Here is a 15,947-nt window from a genome sequence, read left to right as displayed (position 1 = left end):
TGGTCACTGGCGCTAAACGTCAAGAAAACAGGAAGTTAGATTCGTGCACTTTAGTATCTGCATTGAATCCATCCATGAACTTTAAAACTGCGAGTGTGTTCCGACTGCAGTAAATAGTAACCTTGAACACGGACTGTTGTTGTATGTTAATCAATGTAATACTCATCAGTGAATTATATCATTGTTTATTGATCTTTATTACTCAGATTAAGTGCGTTAATGTGACAGATGTCAGACTGTGACCCGCTCAAGAAGCGCCAAAGGCTGCTGGAGTCTGAATCCCTTCATCACGGAAGGTAAAAGAAGCTTCACCAAACGTTTAGAAATATTTCAGAACAAACTTGCGTTTCTCAGCTGAACGGAACGAATGTGAGGCGTTTACAGCTCAAGTTTTCCTAACTTATCATTTATAATATGACTTCAATTAAACAGGTCTGAAGATGCAGAAAACCAAAGTAAAGTCCTTCGTCCTGAAGGTTCATCTAAACCCCAAAGAAAGAGACCAATACCGGGCAAAAGCAGTCAGAACTCTCTGGATCTCTGGCTGCAGAAGAAGTCCAGTGTGACCCGGACGAGTCCAGCCAGAACTGACCTCTCGAGCTCATCCGAGGAAAGGCCGTCGACAACAGAGCGAGACTCCGCGACCGAACCCAGACGAACCGGTTCTGTTCTGGTGTCGGGAGATCCGGACGCGAACACAGAGACGCTGCATCATCAGAGAGAGACGCGCAAAATCACACACTTCTTCACAAAAACTCCAGTTAAAGTCGCGTGTAGAAGGTGAGTAACGCACTATATTTTTTATTAAACTACTAACTACCACAAAACGACGACGTTAATCAAGCAGTCGCGCCTGTGACGGTGAACGCCAATCAGATGTGGTGAACGTCACGTTACCTAATTAATATTCATCATGAGGCAAGCCAAGTATGAAGCCGTTGAAAAGCAACCTCTGTGTGTGTGTGTGTGTGTGTGTGTGTGTGTGTGTGTGTGTGTGTGTGTGGAGAGAGAGAGAGAGAGAGAGACTGTAGAAAAAGTTTCAGGAAAGTTTAGTTTTTAATCTTTGCTATTTCTTTATCCGTGGGAACTATTGAATGATTCAGACCCAACGTAAACATCCACGATATTTCATCACGTGCGGTTCAGCATCCTGCCTGTAGTAATGATCTGCTCTGAAACGGAAAGTGAAAGTGAAGTAAGTGAATGTGAGTTCAGTCACTTCCCGTTCGGACTGTTTAATTCAGACAGGTTCGAGTGAATGGACGGGAATCAGTCATCCGGGTCGGGCAGCTCGAACCTTCTGCACGTGTTTGTCGCAGGTTTCGTCGTCTTGGGTTCGTTTGGGCTCCTGAGAGCCGCTGCGGTTGGTAATAATCTGTAATCTGTTGGTTTTCAGTATGATGTTGTCTTCATAAACTCGTTGGTTTTAGGTTTAGTACTGAACTGGTCGAGGCCCAGAATGATGTGCTGTTGTTGTTGTAGAACCTGACAGAACTCTATAGGATGATGAAGGCGTGGAGGATCAAATACAGCCAGAGGAACTCCTCGATTTTCAGAAGTTTTCGCAGATTCGTGTGAGTTTGACAGTAATAGTGAGTAAAGCTGCTGTAAGTGTCTGCTAACACCTGACAGGACTGAGAAACACCTGACTGACAGCTGAAGAGCCAATCAGAAACACTCTCTGTGTGTCAGTCGTTAAAGTGATGGAGGCTAAAAACCGCACAGTCAAGCCTGAGGTGTTTAGCAGGTTTCAGCTCGTCTTATCTGGTCTCCAGCCTGGTTAATTCCCATTCAAAACCAGATTTGATCAGGTGTTCTTCAAGCGTTCTTTAGAACCTTCACTATTGGACTGAATCACTGTTTCTGATGAAAGAAGAAGATCCAACTTTATGTTCTGCAAGATCCTCCTTTCTATTAAACATCTGAGTTTTTATTTAGTAAGCTCTTTTAAGGACTTGTTTAATAAAATATTCCAGAAAAAAAGTTTTAGAATCTTTATCATGAAAACTTGTGTAAATTTGTTTGGCTCTTGCCATATAGAAGCTACTCTAACCTGGTGAAGCTCCGCTGGTAATGGACGTCTGCAGCACCTCTACAGTCACTCTCATGTGTGATTTGCTCTTCATCCATGAACTCATTACAGGGCTGCAGCAGTGGCTGATGGGAAGGCGCTCAGCAGTGATGTCACCAGGCTGGGCGTTCCTGTCGCTGACCTGAGGAGGGCGCCGGTGTGCAGCGGCCCCTTGCCTGCCCTTAAACCCACCGACGGGCACACGGTCATGATCAGGGTGAGTTTACAATAAGTCGTTAAAGTGCCCCTATTATGGATTTTGAAAATGACCTTTCATGTAGAGTGTAACATAGTTCTAAGTGAATGAAAACATCCTGCCAAGTTTTAAATCTGAAAGTGCAACATATATAAAGTTATTACCTCTAAAAAGTAAGAGTCGACTCTGAGTCAATTAAACGAGTCGTTTGTAAAACGAATCCCAAGCCGTTTCATTGTGACGTCACAACGAATAATTAGCATATTGCCCGCCCACTTATTGCGCGCGCAGACGCCAGGGAAAATTCATTTTTTCAACAATACCACAGCAGTACAATCCCAATCTTTTGTTGTGTTCCCGTCATTTTACTGACAACTGCTTCTCAAACCTCGGGGAGTTTAACGCAGGATTCACAAAAGGCTTGGTCTTAAAATATGGATCAATGCCCAGTTTATTCGGACCAGCTTGCTCCTCTGAATCTCAGTCTGTAAGTATGATTAATAATTGATGTTTATATTTTCTAGCGATCGTTCAAAATTCATAGTTTTGTATGTTATGTTGTGTAACGTACACCCCAGTGTCTCCTGCTAACCGGCTAACTCACGTTTCTGTAGTTCTGCTATTCAGATGTGGGTCCAATATTGTCTAAAAATGTGTCGATTAATGCAGCTTGTCTGTCTTATTAAGTAATGATAAGGATGGAGCACGACTTTTGTTTACAGAGTGTAACGCATTATCAGCTATTCACGTTTGTGCTCGGCTAACGTGGGAGTTTACAACATAACTGTGGGCCCGGTTCACTAACATAACTGTAAAACAAACTGATTTTTTCCTCTGCGTTTTTATTATTACAGTAGAGTGTGGTCTTTTTCTGTATTGTAATAGGATGTTAAGATGCTAGTCCACGCTAACTAGATGAAGTATTCTCTCTGTAAACAGTAAACACTCATTGTAATGTCAAACAATGATATAGCCATTTTTCACTTTGTTAATAGTTATGATGAAAAAGTCTGTACACATCTGGCCTAAATGTTTATCTTATGTTAGAGGTTTTCAGCTTCGCTTGGCATTCTGATCAGTTCCCACAGCTGCAGCTACATAAAGTATAACAGTGACGCTGCTATCACGTCTTATAAATAACTAAGGTGACACTTACCATAGAGAAACGATCCTACTCCAGTTGTGAACGCGAATCAGTTTCTGGTTGATCGAATCAGTTTCTGGTTGATACTTCAGACATTTCATCGTCGGACTTGGGCTTGAATTGATACGGTAAAATCGATGATATCTTTTCTGTCCATACATTGTATACAATGTCTTGCGAATTGATAGCTGTCATTCAGATATGGCAATGGGCACGCAGTGTGGGCAGTAGACCAATCACAAAGGATTGGGCCATCTGACCAATCACAGCAGTGTAGGCTCACGGAAAGGAGGGGTTTAGAGAGACTGATTCTTCAAACTGCTTCTAATGAATCATTTACGAACTGAGGTGAAATTAAATGTATGTTATGAGAAAACTAAAGTGTTTTTTGAGCTTGCATGCATGTAAAGCTGTTGTAGACTCCCAAAACAATATTAGGAACCTTAAAAAAGGCATAATATGGGCACTTTAATTCAGTAAATATTCACTCACCCTCATGTCATTCAATCACTGTGACTTTCATTCTTCTGCGGATGAGTTTAGCAGAATGTTTTCTTTTCCATACAGTGAAATCAAAAAGTTCCAAAAATGAACATGAAATGTGGCATAAAACTGAATTAGATGCAGTGTCATGTGATTAACAGGTCATTAGTTTCTGGGAAAAGTGTTTTTGTCAGTATGAAACTTATTCAGTGTTTGGTCAGGGAATATGACTCTGAGCTTCACAACTGAAATAATTCCAGATGTAAATAATGCGGCTCGTCCGGTTCTGTTCATCTAGCGCAGCAGATCACAGCGGGTTAGAGGAGAGATAGTAAAGCTGCTGTAACTAAACAACTATTCACCCCTGGCAAAAATATATTGTGTTTATTACTCAGGATTCAGGAGCTGATGCACTGCATTTTGCAAATGAAAAGATATGCAACATTTCAGCAAATGAAACAAAGTAAAAACAACTAAAGAAAAAGTAGAAATGATCTGCCTGTGAATGTAAGTAATCTGAGGAACGTGGAACAGGAAGCAGTTGTGCTCTTATGATATTAGCTGCAAAATAAATTACATCTAAATGTTGTTGTTATTATTATTATTATTATTATTACAATTTCTGCATTCATTAGTGTGTGATTTCAGGTTTAAAGGTCTGTATTTGTTTTACAGACTGACCTATTGGATCCTGGGAAGGTTCCAGTGCCGTATCCCCCTCCAGAGAAACGGAGTGACTGCTGGGATGATTGGCACGTGAAAATGCCCTGCTCCGAACACAACCTGTTCCCTGCGGACAGTACGGTCAGAGAAACACACGCACACTCTTACAGCGGTTGAAGAGGGACGTGTTACTGTAATCAGCTTGAGTCATGATGATGTTTGTTTGAATATTCCCAGACTCTCCAGAGCCGATGGGATTTGATTCATCAAGCCCTGAGCATCCCGTTGAAGTCTTCTCATGATGTGAAGGTGATCTCGCTGTTCTCTTCTCTGAAATTACATGGTTTTACTCTATACATTCTGTGTCAGTGTGTGTGAACATCATTAGCTGTAATTTAGACACATGTACCTGCAGAAATGAACTAAATATGACACAACATCCTACATTTGGAAGAATGATTTATACAGTTTTATTTACATTTTAAAGACGGTTTTAATTTTAAAGACCCTAACGGAAAAAGGTTTGTGTTAATCAGTATGCACTGTAATTCGCATTATAGTGAATATTAGTCTATGACTTGTCCTCATTAAGATGAAGAGCTAAATTAACAAGTAAATGTGTTGTATTTTTCTGGTTTCGTCCAGCTGAGGGCAGCAGAACTCAGTGAATGATGAACACAAACTCACTGCAAATAAAAATGATGCTGCTTTTGACCTTTATTTCAACAATTTAACTTTTTTTAAATGTGTGTTACACTCTAGGATGCCATATTGAAATATAATGCAGGTCAAGCGAAAGCATGGAACTTCTCAGCTCTGCATTCATACTGTAAGGTAAAAGACACAAGTGTGTTGAACGCGCACACACACACACACACACACACACACACACACACACACACACACTCTCTCACACACACATACACACTTGCACACACAGGTTTGTTTTGCTATCTTAGTGAGGACTCTCCATAGGCGTAATGGTTTTTATACTGTACAAACTGTACATTCTCTCGCCCTACACTAACCCTAAACCTAAACCTACCCATCACAGGAAACATCTGCATTTTTAATAAAACATTGTTTAGCATGTTTTTAAAGCTATTTTAAATATGAGGACTCATGAAATGTCCTCATAAAACATGTTTACGTCTTAATACCAGTGTAATACCCATGTCATTATACACATTTGTGTCCTCATAAATCATGAAAACAAGCACACACACACACACATACACTCACACTCACACACACACACTCAGTGTTCCCTGTTAATGAAGCACCTAATTAAGCTCATTTGGACTAAGCTCATTTTGGGTTATTGGTGACGTTCGTTACACATGCAGCTCGTCTTCAGTCATGTGACTCTCCCGCCTCTGAACCGCTGGTGTCACTAAACATGAGCATCTCGTTATTGATTTGATGTTATTTATGGTACAAGTTGTCATAAAACACTTTGTTTTCCTTTGAATTGTTACGACCCATCAATCAATACTTTTAATTAATTAACCCGGAGAGCCAATGCAGAAATATTGCGGAGAAATCAATAAGAACGAGGAACAGGAAGTTCAGATGTGGCTTCGTGATTGTCGCACATGCAGGTTTCTGCTTTATTAGAACTCTTTAATCTTACGAACCACTCGTGGACTTAATCTCTCGTTCTGTTATGAATGTAATGAAGGAATAAAATAGACATGTGCTTAAATCATTATCATAAACATACATCAGATTGGCATAAGGCCTTCATTCTGACACGGTTTGACATGGAAATGTGATTTAGAAAAGAAAAAATGTAATTTTACTTATTTCAGCTCAGTCTGGATGCATGGTGCTTCACTTGCATTTACTTCCTGTCAGCAATAGTCTGTGTTCATGCATTTTTAGTTTCATTTTAAGCTCCACATGAAGAGAGAAGAATCACATCCAAACTCTCTGTCGTTATGAATCTTTATGAAGTGTTGAGATTTTACTGCCATTTCACAAATTCACTCCCTGGATTTTTACTTATAACTGGTTCATTGGCTGGAGATTCTAAAGCGCAAATATTACTGATAATAACTCCAATAAAATGAATTACCTATATTTTTAACATATATTTTTAATTATTTTATTTCCCAAAGGTCCGCTTGTAATGTTTTTTTTTTAATTGACAGTTGAACTCAAGCAATAATTTGTTTCTTCGGGATCATTTTCCACCCTCTCTGACCTTTAGAAATAAATGAAATGCTCAGGAATACTAGAGTCTATTCCTCTTCCTCCTGATCACTCCTGAGTGTCATTCACATGTAAATGTGGGCGGTCATATGCTAATGAGCTCATGATGTCAGTGTTGTGATGATCGTTTCAGTAAATTAGAGGCAGTTCTCAGAGTACAATGAACTTTATCTCAAATCAAAATATTCTTCATCTTTTTCCTGACGCGTGACCCTTAAAGAGAAGAAGATCTTCAGATGTCAAAGGAAAGACGGCAGTGAACAGGATCCGCTGTCAGAGTCTGTGATAAATATCACGCTGCTTTATTTTTATGTTTGTTGTTGTGTATAGAAGCTGATGGACAGTAAACGGTTTATTTCTCTTTTCACCGGTTAACCCTAACCTTTACCTGCCAAACCTGAAGTCAACGTCAGCAGCAGTTTAACGATGTTCGTTTGTGCAGTAGCGCTTTCGTTTCTTTACTGAGATGTTTTATAAAAGCGAGTGTTAGATTGTGAAGCTGTACGTGATGTGTTTTGATTGACAGCTTCAGTTTGACGGACTGGAGGAGGCTGTGTGTATTTGATTGACAGCGTCTGATTTTTTTGTTTGTTTTTTTGCTGTTACTCTCTGAATCAGACGCACTTTACAGCATGTTAATTTCTGCAGCGTTATGATGTGACATTAACAGAATAAATGAATGATGCGCTGAAGGAGCTGCTGTGCCGTCAGATGTTGTGTGGCTCGTGTGTGTTTTCTGGTATTATGTTGATTTGTTCACTGTCCTGTCAGAAAGTCTCAGCTGGCTGCCGTCCTGCTCGTGTCCGTCTCTGGTTTTATGATCTCACCGCCACCGTTATTTATGGCTTTCCTCGGCTCTTTCTTTTCGGGGTTGTCGCTACAAATTTGTCCTGAGCTAAATGGCGGTCAGAGCTAGGCTTGTTTGAGGACGGCCGGTCCTCATCTGCATTTGTTCCAGGGTGTGTTTTAATCAGATGAGAGACCTGATGAAATTGCCCTTTAGATTGATCGCTCTGACATGCCTGCCATCATAAACAAGAGCGGAGTAACTATCATCTGTGATAGACTGACGCTGTGTGTGTGTGTGTGTGTGTCAGTGCACATGCTGTAAATTGCTGATTGGGGCCTTCTGTGTGTGTAGAGAGATGGAGCCGGTGTGATTTTACGGGCGTTTGTTTTCCTGTTGCGTGATGGTTCCGTCGGACAGCTTTGAAGAGCGCCTGCATTTCTTCTGCTCGTTAGTGTCAAACTGTAAAAGCTCTGAAGGTCCGTCTTGACGAAATGAATTTCAGCTTGTCATGGTTTGTCTGTAAATTAGAATAAAAATGCAGATGGAGGATGTAGCTGCGTGTGTTTGCGTCTACAGAGCAGGAAAAATCTGCCTCTGATCCGAAATGAAATTTTCTGTCTCTTGATTGACCACCAGTTGGAGTTATATCAGCGTTTTTCTTTGCTTATGTTTGGCTCTCGGGTGGTCGTGGGACATGAACTAGAACTGACAAAACACATGACAGCAACACGACAAAAACTGGTCTGATCTCGCTCTTCACAGACGCACAAGCACACAGTAACCGAGTGTTTATCGGGGCTCTGCTAAGAAACAGTCTGATTATTGAATGAAATTGTTTGTCTCACATGATCTTACACCTACACTAGACCATGAAATGAATCTAAATTCGGTCTTTTGCACTTGCTTTTGTTTGTGTGGCAAGAGGCTTTCGTTGAGAGGAGAGATGTGCATGTAATCTGTGAGCGTTTTGCAGTATAAGAGAGGCATCACGTTTTTTTTCACTAGCTCAACAGACAGTCTACCAGATGATCCCAGACCGTCCAACTCTCTGTGTGTTTCCAGGGTCTGCAGGAATCTGAAGCCGAGCAGATGTTTGGAGAGCTGCTTCCAGCCATGGCACAGCTGGCATTGAGAGCGCCGAGCCTCTTCACACAGGTACGAGAACCTCCGTGACTCAACACACCGGCTGACACAAAAAAATCACATCTGACACAGATCGGATATTGTTGCACACATGTAAACACAAAAATCTGCACAAGATCTGAATGTTTTCATATCTGTTCTGGTCCACTTCCAAATGTAGTTTTAAATCAGATACATATCGAGCACTCATTGATTGATCAGGTCTCCGCCCACTGATCCTCCACCAATGGGAACACTCCAGCGCTCAACACGTGTTCAACAAGTGATTTGTGTGTTAAACTAAAGGTTGGACTCGATAGTGTTCCTACTTACCAAAGATCCAGTGATCCATGGATTTGACATCGTGTTTCCTGACATTTATATGTGCCTGATTTCAATGCCGGGGAAGTACATAAAGCAAATTTTGCCTGTGAATGCTTTATATAAATACAATTTAGATATGTCTAAATCCGGGTGATCACTTATATCAGTGATATATATATATATATTTGTCCAGCCCTAAAACTGGAGTCCAGTTGTTTCTATGAATTGCAGCGATCCATTTGCTTCTCTTTTCTGTAGCTTTTGGCAGTCTGTAAAATGTATATTTAAGATTTCTTGTCAAAACTATTTGTACAGTCAATCGCAAAGCTCTATCCCGTTTTGGATGTTTTTCCACTGCATTCACTCAGTCTTTTTGTCACTCATTCAGCTGACGGTGACGTCACAGGCATTCCCTCTATAGCTGAGCTGAATGCAGAGTATCTACATCTCTACAACGTTCCAGTTTAACTAAGTCATAAAGAGATACTTTATCTTCTTCAAGCTGATAATTAATAACTATGCATCACTTATTGTACTTGAGTATCAGAAGTAAAAGTAGTGCTCTATTAGGACTGGTGTTTATTTAATTTCCATTGTTATGCTCCATCCTCCTGTTCCTAAAGACTGTATAATGTGAAAAGCCAAAGATAAATATCCCTGATACGGGAAATCAAATCAGGAGAGCAGTATAAAGCAATCGCTCGCCCAGTACAGGCTTCCATACTAACTTGTCATTGTGGATGAATCGTAATCTCTCTGTATGTATAATGTTCACTAGCTCACTCAGCCACTCCTCAAATGTTGGAGTCGCGTCCAATCACAGTACACAAACCTCAATTTGAGTACAGTTTCACTGTACCTGTACATTTGCATTGCTGTGCCTCTTTGTTTATAAAGACACTTTGAGTTCCCGTATTTGTCTTTTGTCCTGTCTGTCCGTAGCCGATTCCTTTGCTGAGGACGCAGCGCTGTCGCTCCATCACGCTGTCGCAGGAGCAGGTGTCGAGTCTGCTGGCGAACGCCTTCTTCTGCACATTCCCTCGACGCAACTCTCGCAGGACAGACTTCAGCAACTATCCTGACATCAACTTCAACAGGTGCCAAAAATTATGTTTGAAAAGAGTGGAAATTATTAATGACATCTCTACTGAAACCCCACTAGCTGAGTGACTGAATATGACACGGCTGCTTAATAAATAACCAAACAAATACATACATTGACATGAAATATTTGTTAGAGTGTGAAATGATGTGAGAGACGTTTAACATGAACCGTTCATGCAGGTTTGTGTATCTCCAGACGCTCCGCACAGGGACTTATGATCTGCTCTGTGTGTTTTGTAGGTTATTTGAAGGTCCGTCCCCGAAGAAACTGGAGAAACTCAAAACCCTTCTGTGCTACTTTGAACGGATCACACGGCACAGTGAGTTTGACTTTTGCGTCACACGCTCTCATTCATTCACGGATCGGTCGACTGATGCCATTTGTTGTGTTTTGTTCACCGAGGGCCCACCGGTCTCATTACTTACACCAGACAGTGTCTGCCGCGTCTGCCCTCGTGGGCGAGGTGAGGTTCATCTTCACACACTCAATAGTGTTTCATTTCCCACAAGCCAGTAAATGCTCTTGATGTGGTTTTCAGCTCAGAGAAGCAGTTCAGCAAGCTTCACATCAGCTGTGACGGAACCATAGAGAAGCAGGGCTACGGCATGCTGCAGGTGACCAAAACACGTCCGGGTCATAGGTCACACCAAAATAAGACATCATATTTGCAAGAAAACAGAGACATTGTTGCATGATTTTCATTACAATTAAACACTTTTAACCTCATTACTGTAATGCAGAAAATAAATATTCTCATTATTTTAATGCAGTTTTTCTTTTTATATAATTCTCATTTTTCTGAGCAGTGATTCTTGTTTCTGAGATTCTGAGCTTCTCAAACTGACTGAGAGTCTCTTAAAACTAGATTCATTTTTACATCCCCTTCACCCCCTTTAAGTTGTAATGATGACGGTAATGCATCACCCTGTATGTGTGAGACTGTTTTATATATATATATATGTGTGTGTGTGTGTGTGTGTTTTCTGCAGGTGGACTTTGCCAACAGGTTCGTTGGGGGAGGAGTGACCGGTTCTGGTCTGGTTCAGGAGGAAATCCGTTTCCTGATCAACCCAGAGCTCATCGCCGCTCGCCTCTTCACTGAAGTGCTGGAGGACAACGAGTGTCTGATCATCACAGGTAGAACAAACACACAAGGACACGCTGAGACTCCTGTGGGGTTTGTGTTCAGACTGTAATCAGCACTCGAACCCTCAGACCTGCTGAGCGCGAGGACAGAACTCTCAATCACGCGTCTGTCTCTCTGATTGCTGTCTGTCACTGACTGCGCTTACACGCACCGCTGAAGATGTGAAAGTGACGTTCACGTTTACATGCGCTGCGTTCCTGGCGTAATCTGAACCCGTATACGTTAATGAGCAGCTTTATCGACACACTTCAACGACCTGTTAGAACGGCACTGATGTGTTTTCATGACCGCATGAGCCGCATTCTCCTCAGGTGCGTTAAAGCGTTTCCTCGTAATCCCTTAAATGGATTCAGATGTTCCAGAATGCTGCTTTCAGCCAAAATCCTTAATTTCTTAAGTGCACGTAAAGGTAGTCAGTGTCTTCTGACATTTGTGTTAGCAATGATCAGAATTTTATTTTGTATTTTTTTTTCAATTTACATGTAAGGGTTACTGTTGTTGTTTGAAAGGGTTACTGTTGTTTGGTTCTATAACCAGTTGGAATGGAACTGTGATGAATGATTCCAGGAAAATTGGCTGATATTCCAAAGAATTTTTGCATGAAACATTTAAGAGTTAAATCTATCAAATAATGTATTGATGTTTTGACTTCATGGGAACACAAATTACATTATTTTCCTAGAATGATCCATAACTATTATTATTTTCTTGTATTTAGCTTGTTTGTTGATATTTGGTGGTAAACTCTTTATTTGTTGAGTGAAAACACAGTGGATCACTGCGCAGGACAGAAGAGGTTTTTCACAGGCGCATCATTGAACAAGATCTCATTTTATTCCCACAATTCACCTGCAGTCCACAAATTACTGTGACAACAGCCGCAGGACATCAGTGTGGGTGTGAGTTTGAGTGTGTGTTAGGGTTAGGGTTAGCTCCTGCTGTGAAATCTGGGCTCCTCATCAACCCCCCTTCAACACACACACACACACACACACACACACACACACACACACACACACACACACACACACAGACAGAGAGAGACATACACACACAGAGAGAGACATACACACATGAACAGACTAAACCCAGAAACACACTTCAGGGAAGCACAGAAATGTTTAGCCATTGCGATGCTCGTTTGTGTTCCTGTGTCTCTGTGACCTCAGATGATTCAGCCATCTACAAACACATCAACAGTTTAACTAATAACACTTCAATCTGCTGCTTTTCCATGATGGTACTGTACCTGAAGGAGGAAACTGACACTAGAAGACGAATGTTTGCACTAATGTAGATCTGAGAATCTTTAGCAGTTGCATTACGATACGTTCGATTTCATTGCATTACAAACGCGACGGGCCTGTTTCGGGCCTCCATGTCGACTGTGACTAGCTAAAGGACTTGTTGTCCTCTTCCTCTGATCAGTATTCTTGGCTCGGCTGCCCGTCATCTCGTCTCCATGGAGTCACCTTCAGGCCCCGCCTCTCCGTCCCGCCACTTACAGCTCTTAACTTTATTACAGTCCGGCAGAATTAATTATGGCTCTAAGAGCCGACTGGAGTCGCTCAGCTAATGCACAGGGCCACGACATCTCCTTTATTAAAGCGTCCCGGCCCCTGCATCTCCTCCGTATCTCTCTCTCTCTCTCTCTCTCTCTCTCTCTCTGTAGCCATGCCCTAAATCACATTCCCCGCTCGGCTCTTCGACATCGATGAGTAAAATGGATCTTCTTGTTGCTGTACAGAAATTTGCCAAAGTGGCTTTGGCTAATTGAATTGCCTTTGATTGCGGAGCGTCTGCCTGCTGTCAGGGTGGCATTAGTGAGATATGGAAATGAGAGTGACTCACCGATACGAATCTCCAGCCAGGAAACACACAAATGGCAGGAACGTCCCACTCGCTGAAACATCAATGCTGCTGTTTTAACTCTAGGTCACATATGGGTGTGTGAAGGAGACCAGTTCAGTTAGCCATGGCTCGTTGTTTGTAAAGTCAGCTTTGGGTCTCTGAATCTTCAGAATGTGATTTGAATGGTTTCAATCGCAGGGCCTTCACCGAACAAACGCCGGTGTTTGAGACAAAGGCCTGACATTAAGCCTGAGATGATAATGTTCTCGAGGGGCCGATGCTGATTTTAGCCCGGCACAGATGAGATCTGTCCAATGACCTTTAAACTGTTTTCTCCAGCCTGTCAGAGACTCCAGCATCGTTTACTAAAGACAGAAATACAGATGCTACACCAAACAAAGACAGACTCCTCTTCTGAAGGTCACATGAGCAGGAATTCTTCCCAGCAGGAATGTGTTTATCTCATTTCCTTTCCAATAAAGACAATGAACTTATCTGCGGAGAAGCTCGCGGTTCGGCTCTTTACGGCGGATCGATGGCGGGACGGACCCGGTGCTGCTGCCAGGATTCTCTGATTGGATTTGCAGAATCTCAGTGGCCTCGGCAGATGATGTCAGGTCTGATCGAATGATCGGAGGCAGGCCGCGGCACCGTCACATGATCTGACTGATACAAGTTTTTGTGTTTTTCAGAGCGTCATTATAGTGTTCAGCGGCTCTGTCTGTTTTATGATGACTGTTTTCAGACAGGTTTCCCATCTGCCATCATCAGGGAGACACAGTGTGTTTCACTCTTCAGCACATCCAACTACCAATGACAAACTACAATTCTGAAAATGTGTGAAAATCAGTCGTTACATTTATTTCTACAGCGCTTTATACAATACAGATAGTTTCAAAGCAGCTTCACAGTAATAAACAGTAAAACAACAGTGTCAAAGTTCATCGATCATGAAAGGAACTGTATTCAAGTATAAAGCAGACAATAGTGTCGTTATTCAGCTCAAGTATGAGTGTTACTATGTTGTATCAACAGGTACAGAGCAGTTCAGCAGATACTCTGGATACTCCGATACCTACAGATGGGATGGTAACCATGACGACCAGACGCCGAGGTGATGCCGACGCCCATCGGCCGCATGCTGTGAATGTTTGCTGGCGTTTGTGTCTGTTCTCAGAGATGCTGATGTGTCTGTGTCTGCAGGGACGAGTGGCAGCGCAGGGTCACTGAGATCGTCGCCATCGACGCCCTGCATTACAGAAACTTCCTGCAGCAGTTTCACCCCGAAAACATGACGAGAGAACTCAACAAGGTCACAAACATCACACAGTAGATCACTGATCAGATATTCCACATCATCTATGCAACAAAAGATCAAATCACTGCCGGAATAACTCTCGAATAGGGCTGAACTCACCAAATCATCCTGTAATCGTGTGATGGAGACTCTGGTTTAGTTCCTGCATTATTAATGTGAGCGGATGAACAGGAGGGCGTCTGTTTCTGCTCTTTGATGTTGCGCTTTGATCATCTGCACTTCGGTGATGCATCGCTCGCTTTACTGGAAACTTTAATTGCCATTTAATTTCAAACCTAATTAATGATGAATTCATATTTGTATTGTTCTGTACAACAGACTAAATAAGCATTAATGACTGATTGTAGAGCTGTTAGCGTCGTCCATTAAGTCTAAATGGTGAATGAATCTGCTGCAGAGACACTCAATATCACTGATACATGAGGGACAAATGATGATACACATCCTTATAAATACAGTGAAGATATTACTGCTCAATAATATAATATGATATGATATAATATGATATAAAATGATATAAATCAGCTCCTGCTCTGCTGTAATCAGGTCAACAGGTCAAGGTTAGGTTCAGCGATGGGTTAGTCAGTATGATCTCTGATCCGGCTCTCTTTGTCCCATCAGGCCTACTGCGGTTTCACTCGTCCTGGAGTCCAGACAGAGAATCTGTCCGCCGTGGCGACGGGTAACTGGGGCTGCGGAGCGTTCGGTGGAGACACGCGACTGAAAGGTTTGACGTGACCGGCAGAGCCTAAAATGAAAAGTTATATGTTACCATCCAAAATGCCACATGTTATTGGGAACAAACAAACTCTCTCATTTACTTAAAGAGCAGCATCTGTCTCCTCTATTGATCCTTGCAGTTTCTCATTTGAGTAGATCTTCACACAGATTCCTCAAACTGATAATGGAAGGAGAAAGAGGGATGAAGAGTGTTTGTGCTAATATTTGTCCTATTGCTATTGGCTGTCGTCTTCTTAATATATATGTGTGTGTGTGTGTGTGTGTAGCTGTGCTGCAGATGATGGCGGCAGCAGAAGCAGAGCGTGATTTGATGTACTTTACTTTTGGGGACGCGGAGCTGGTCACAGACGTCCACCGCATTCACACACTGATCACACGTAATCATGCCAGCGTAGGTGAGTCACGCCTGAGGTCACATGTGCGTCTGATGCATGACGTTTGTGCAGGATTTCCATCAGTCATTGTTTCTCCTCTGTCGTGCAGGATCAGTGTTCAGCATGTTGCAGCAATACTATGAGCGTGTGATTAAGGAAACGTCAAGAGCTAAACCTCAGAAAACACTTTACAGCTTCCTCTCTGAGCACCTCTGACCTCTGACCCCTGACACCAGCAGCTCTGACATGATCCCTGCATTGTTTTCTGTACCTCAGACCTCACTGTATGATCCTCAATAAATCTGTTTTAATTGTTTGTCAGCTGTTTGTTGTCCTTCCACGTGTGCGGGTCCAGAGCAGATGAAAGCAGCCGGACCCGCTGGGTTCATATCGACTGTGCCGCT

General features: G+C 42.2%; 1 protein-coding gene across 4 annotated transcripts; it reads left to right on the top strand.

The window, feature by feature from the left end:
• Positions 1-36: 36 nt before the first annotated feature.
• LOC127523199 (poly(ADP-ribose) glycohydrolase-like) lies at positions 37-15,859 on the top strand. 4 transcript variants are annotated; one of them, XM_051913641.1, is made up of 17 exons: positions 37-296; positions 433-780; positions 2,144-2,288; positions 4,570-4,698; positions 4,795-4,866; positions 5,320-5,391; positions 8,624-8,716; positions 9,950-10,104; positions 10,352-10,431; positions 10,515-10,575; positions 10,651-10,726; positions 11,102-11,249; positions 14,146-14,224; positions 14,314-14,422; positions 15,050-15,155; positions 15,436-15,564; positions 15,653-15,859. In XM_051913641.1, the coding sequence occupies exons 1-17, from the start codon at positions 229-231 to the stop codon at positions 15,757-15,759; spliced, it is 1,977 nt and encodes a 658-aa protein (XP_051769601.1). In that variant the 5' UTR covers positions 37-228; the 3' UTR covers positions 15,760-15,859. The 4 variants fall into 4 exon arrangements, with proteins under 4 accessions (XP_051769601.1, XP_051769604.1, XP_051769602.1 ...); XM_051913642.1 differs by lacking the exons at positions 37-296; positions 433-780 and adding exons at positions 993-1,363; positions 1,483-1,574; XM_051913643.1 differs by lacking the exons at positions 37-296; positions 433-780 and adding exons at positions 993-1,367; positions 1,483-1,574.
• The last annotated feature ends 88 nt before the right edge of the window (positions 15,860-15,947 follow it).

This window comes from Ctenopharyngodon idella, chromosome 12, assembly GCF_019924925.1.
Source record: "Ctenopharyngodon idella isolate HZGC_01 chromosome 12, HZGC01, whole genome shotgun sequence".
In the NCBI taxonomy this organism is placed as follows: Eukaryota; Metazoa; Chordata; class Actinopteri; order Cypriniformes; family Xenocyprididae; genus Ctenopharyngodon; species Ctenopharyngodon idella.
The sequence above is the reverse complement of the archived record's forward strand: the minus strand, read 5'-3'. Positions and strand labels throughout refer to the sequence as shown.

What these genes read in the sequence shown, in the direction of transcription:
- LOC127523199 (XM_051913641.1), top strand. Translation starts at nt 229, where the DNA reads ATGTCAGACTGTGACCCGCTCAAGAAGCGCCAAAGGCTGCTGGAGTCT. An exon ending in GAATCCCTTCATCACGGAAG is followed by an intron (nt 297 to 432) that starts GTAAAAGAAGCT and finishes TCAATTAAACAG; the next exon opens with GTCTGAAGATGCAGAAAACC. An exon ending in AGTCTTCTCATGATGTGAAG is followed by an intron (nt 4,867 to 5,319) that starts GTGATCTCGCTG and finishes GTTACACTCTAG; the next exon opens with GATGCCATATTGAAATATAA.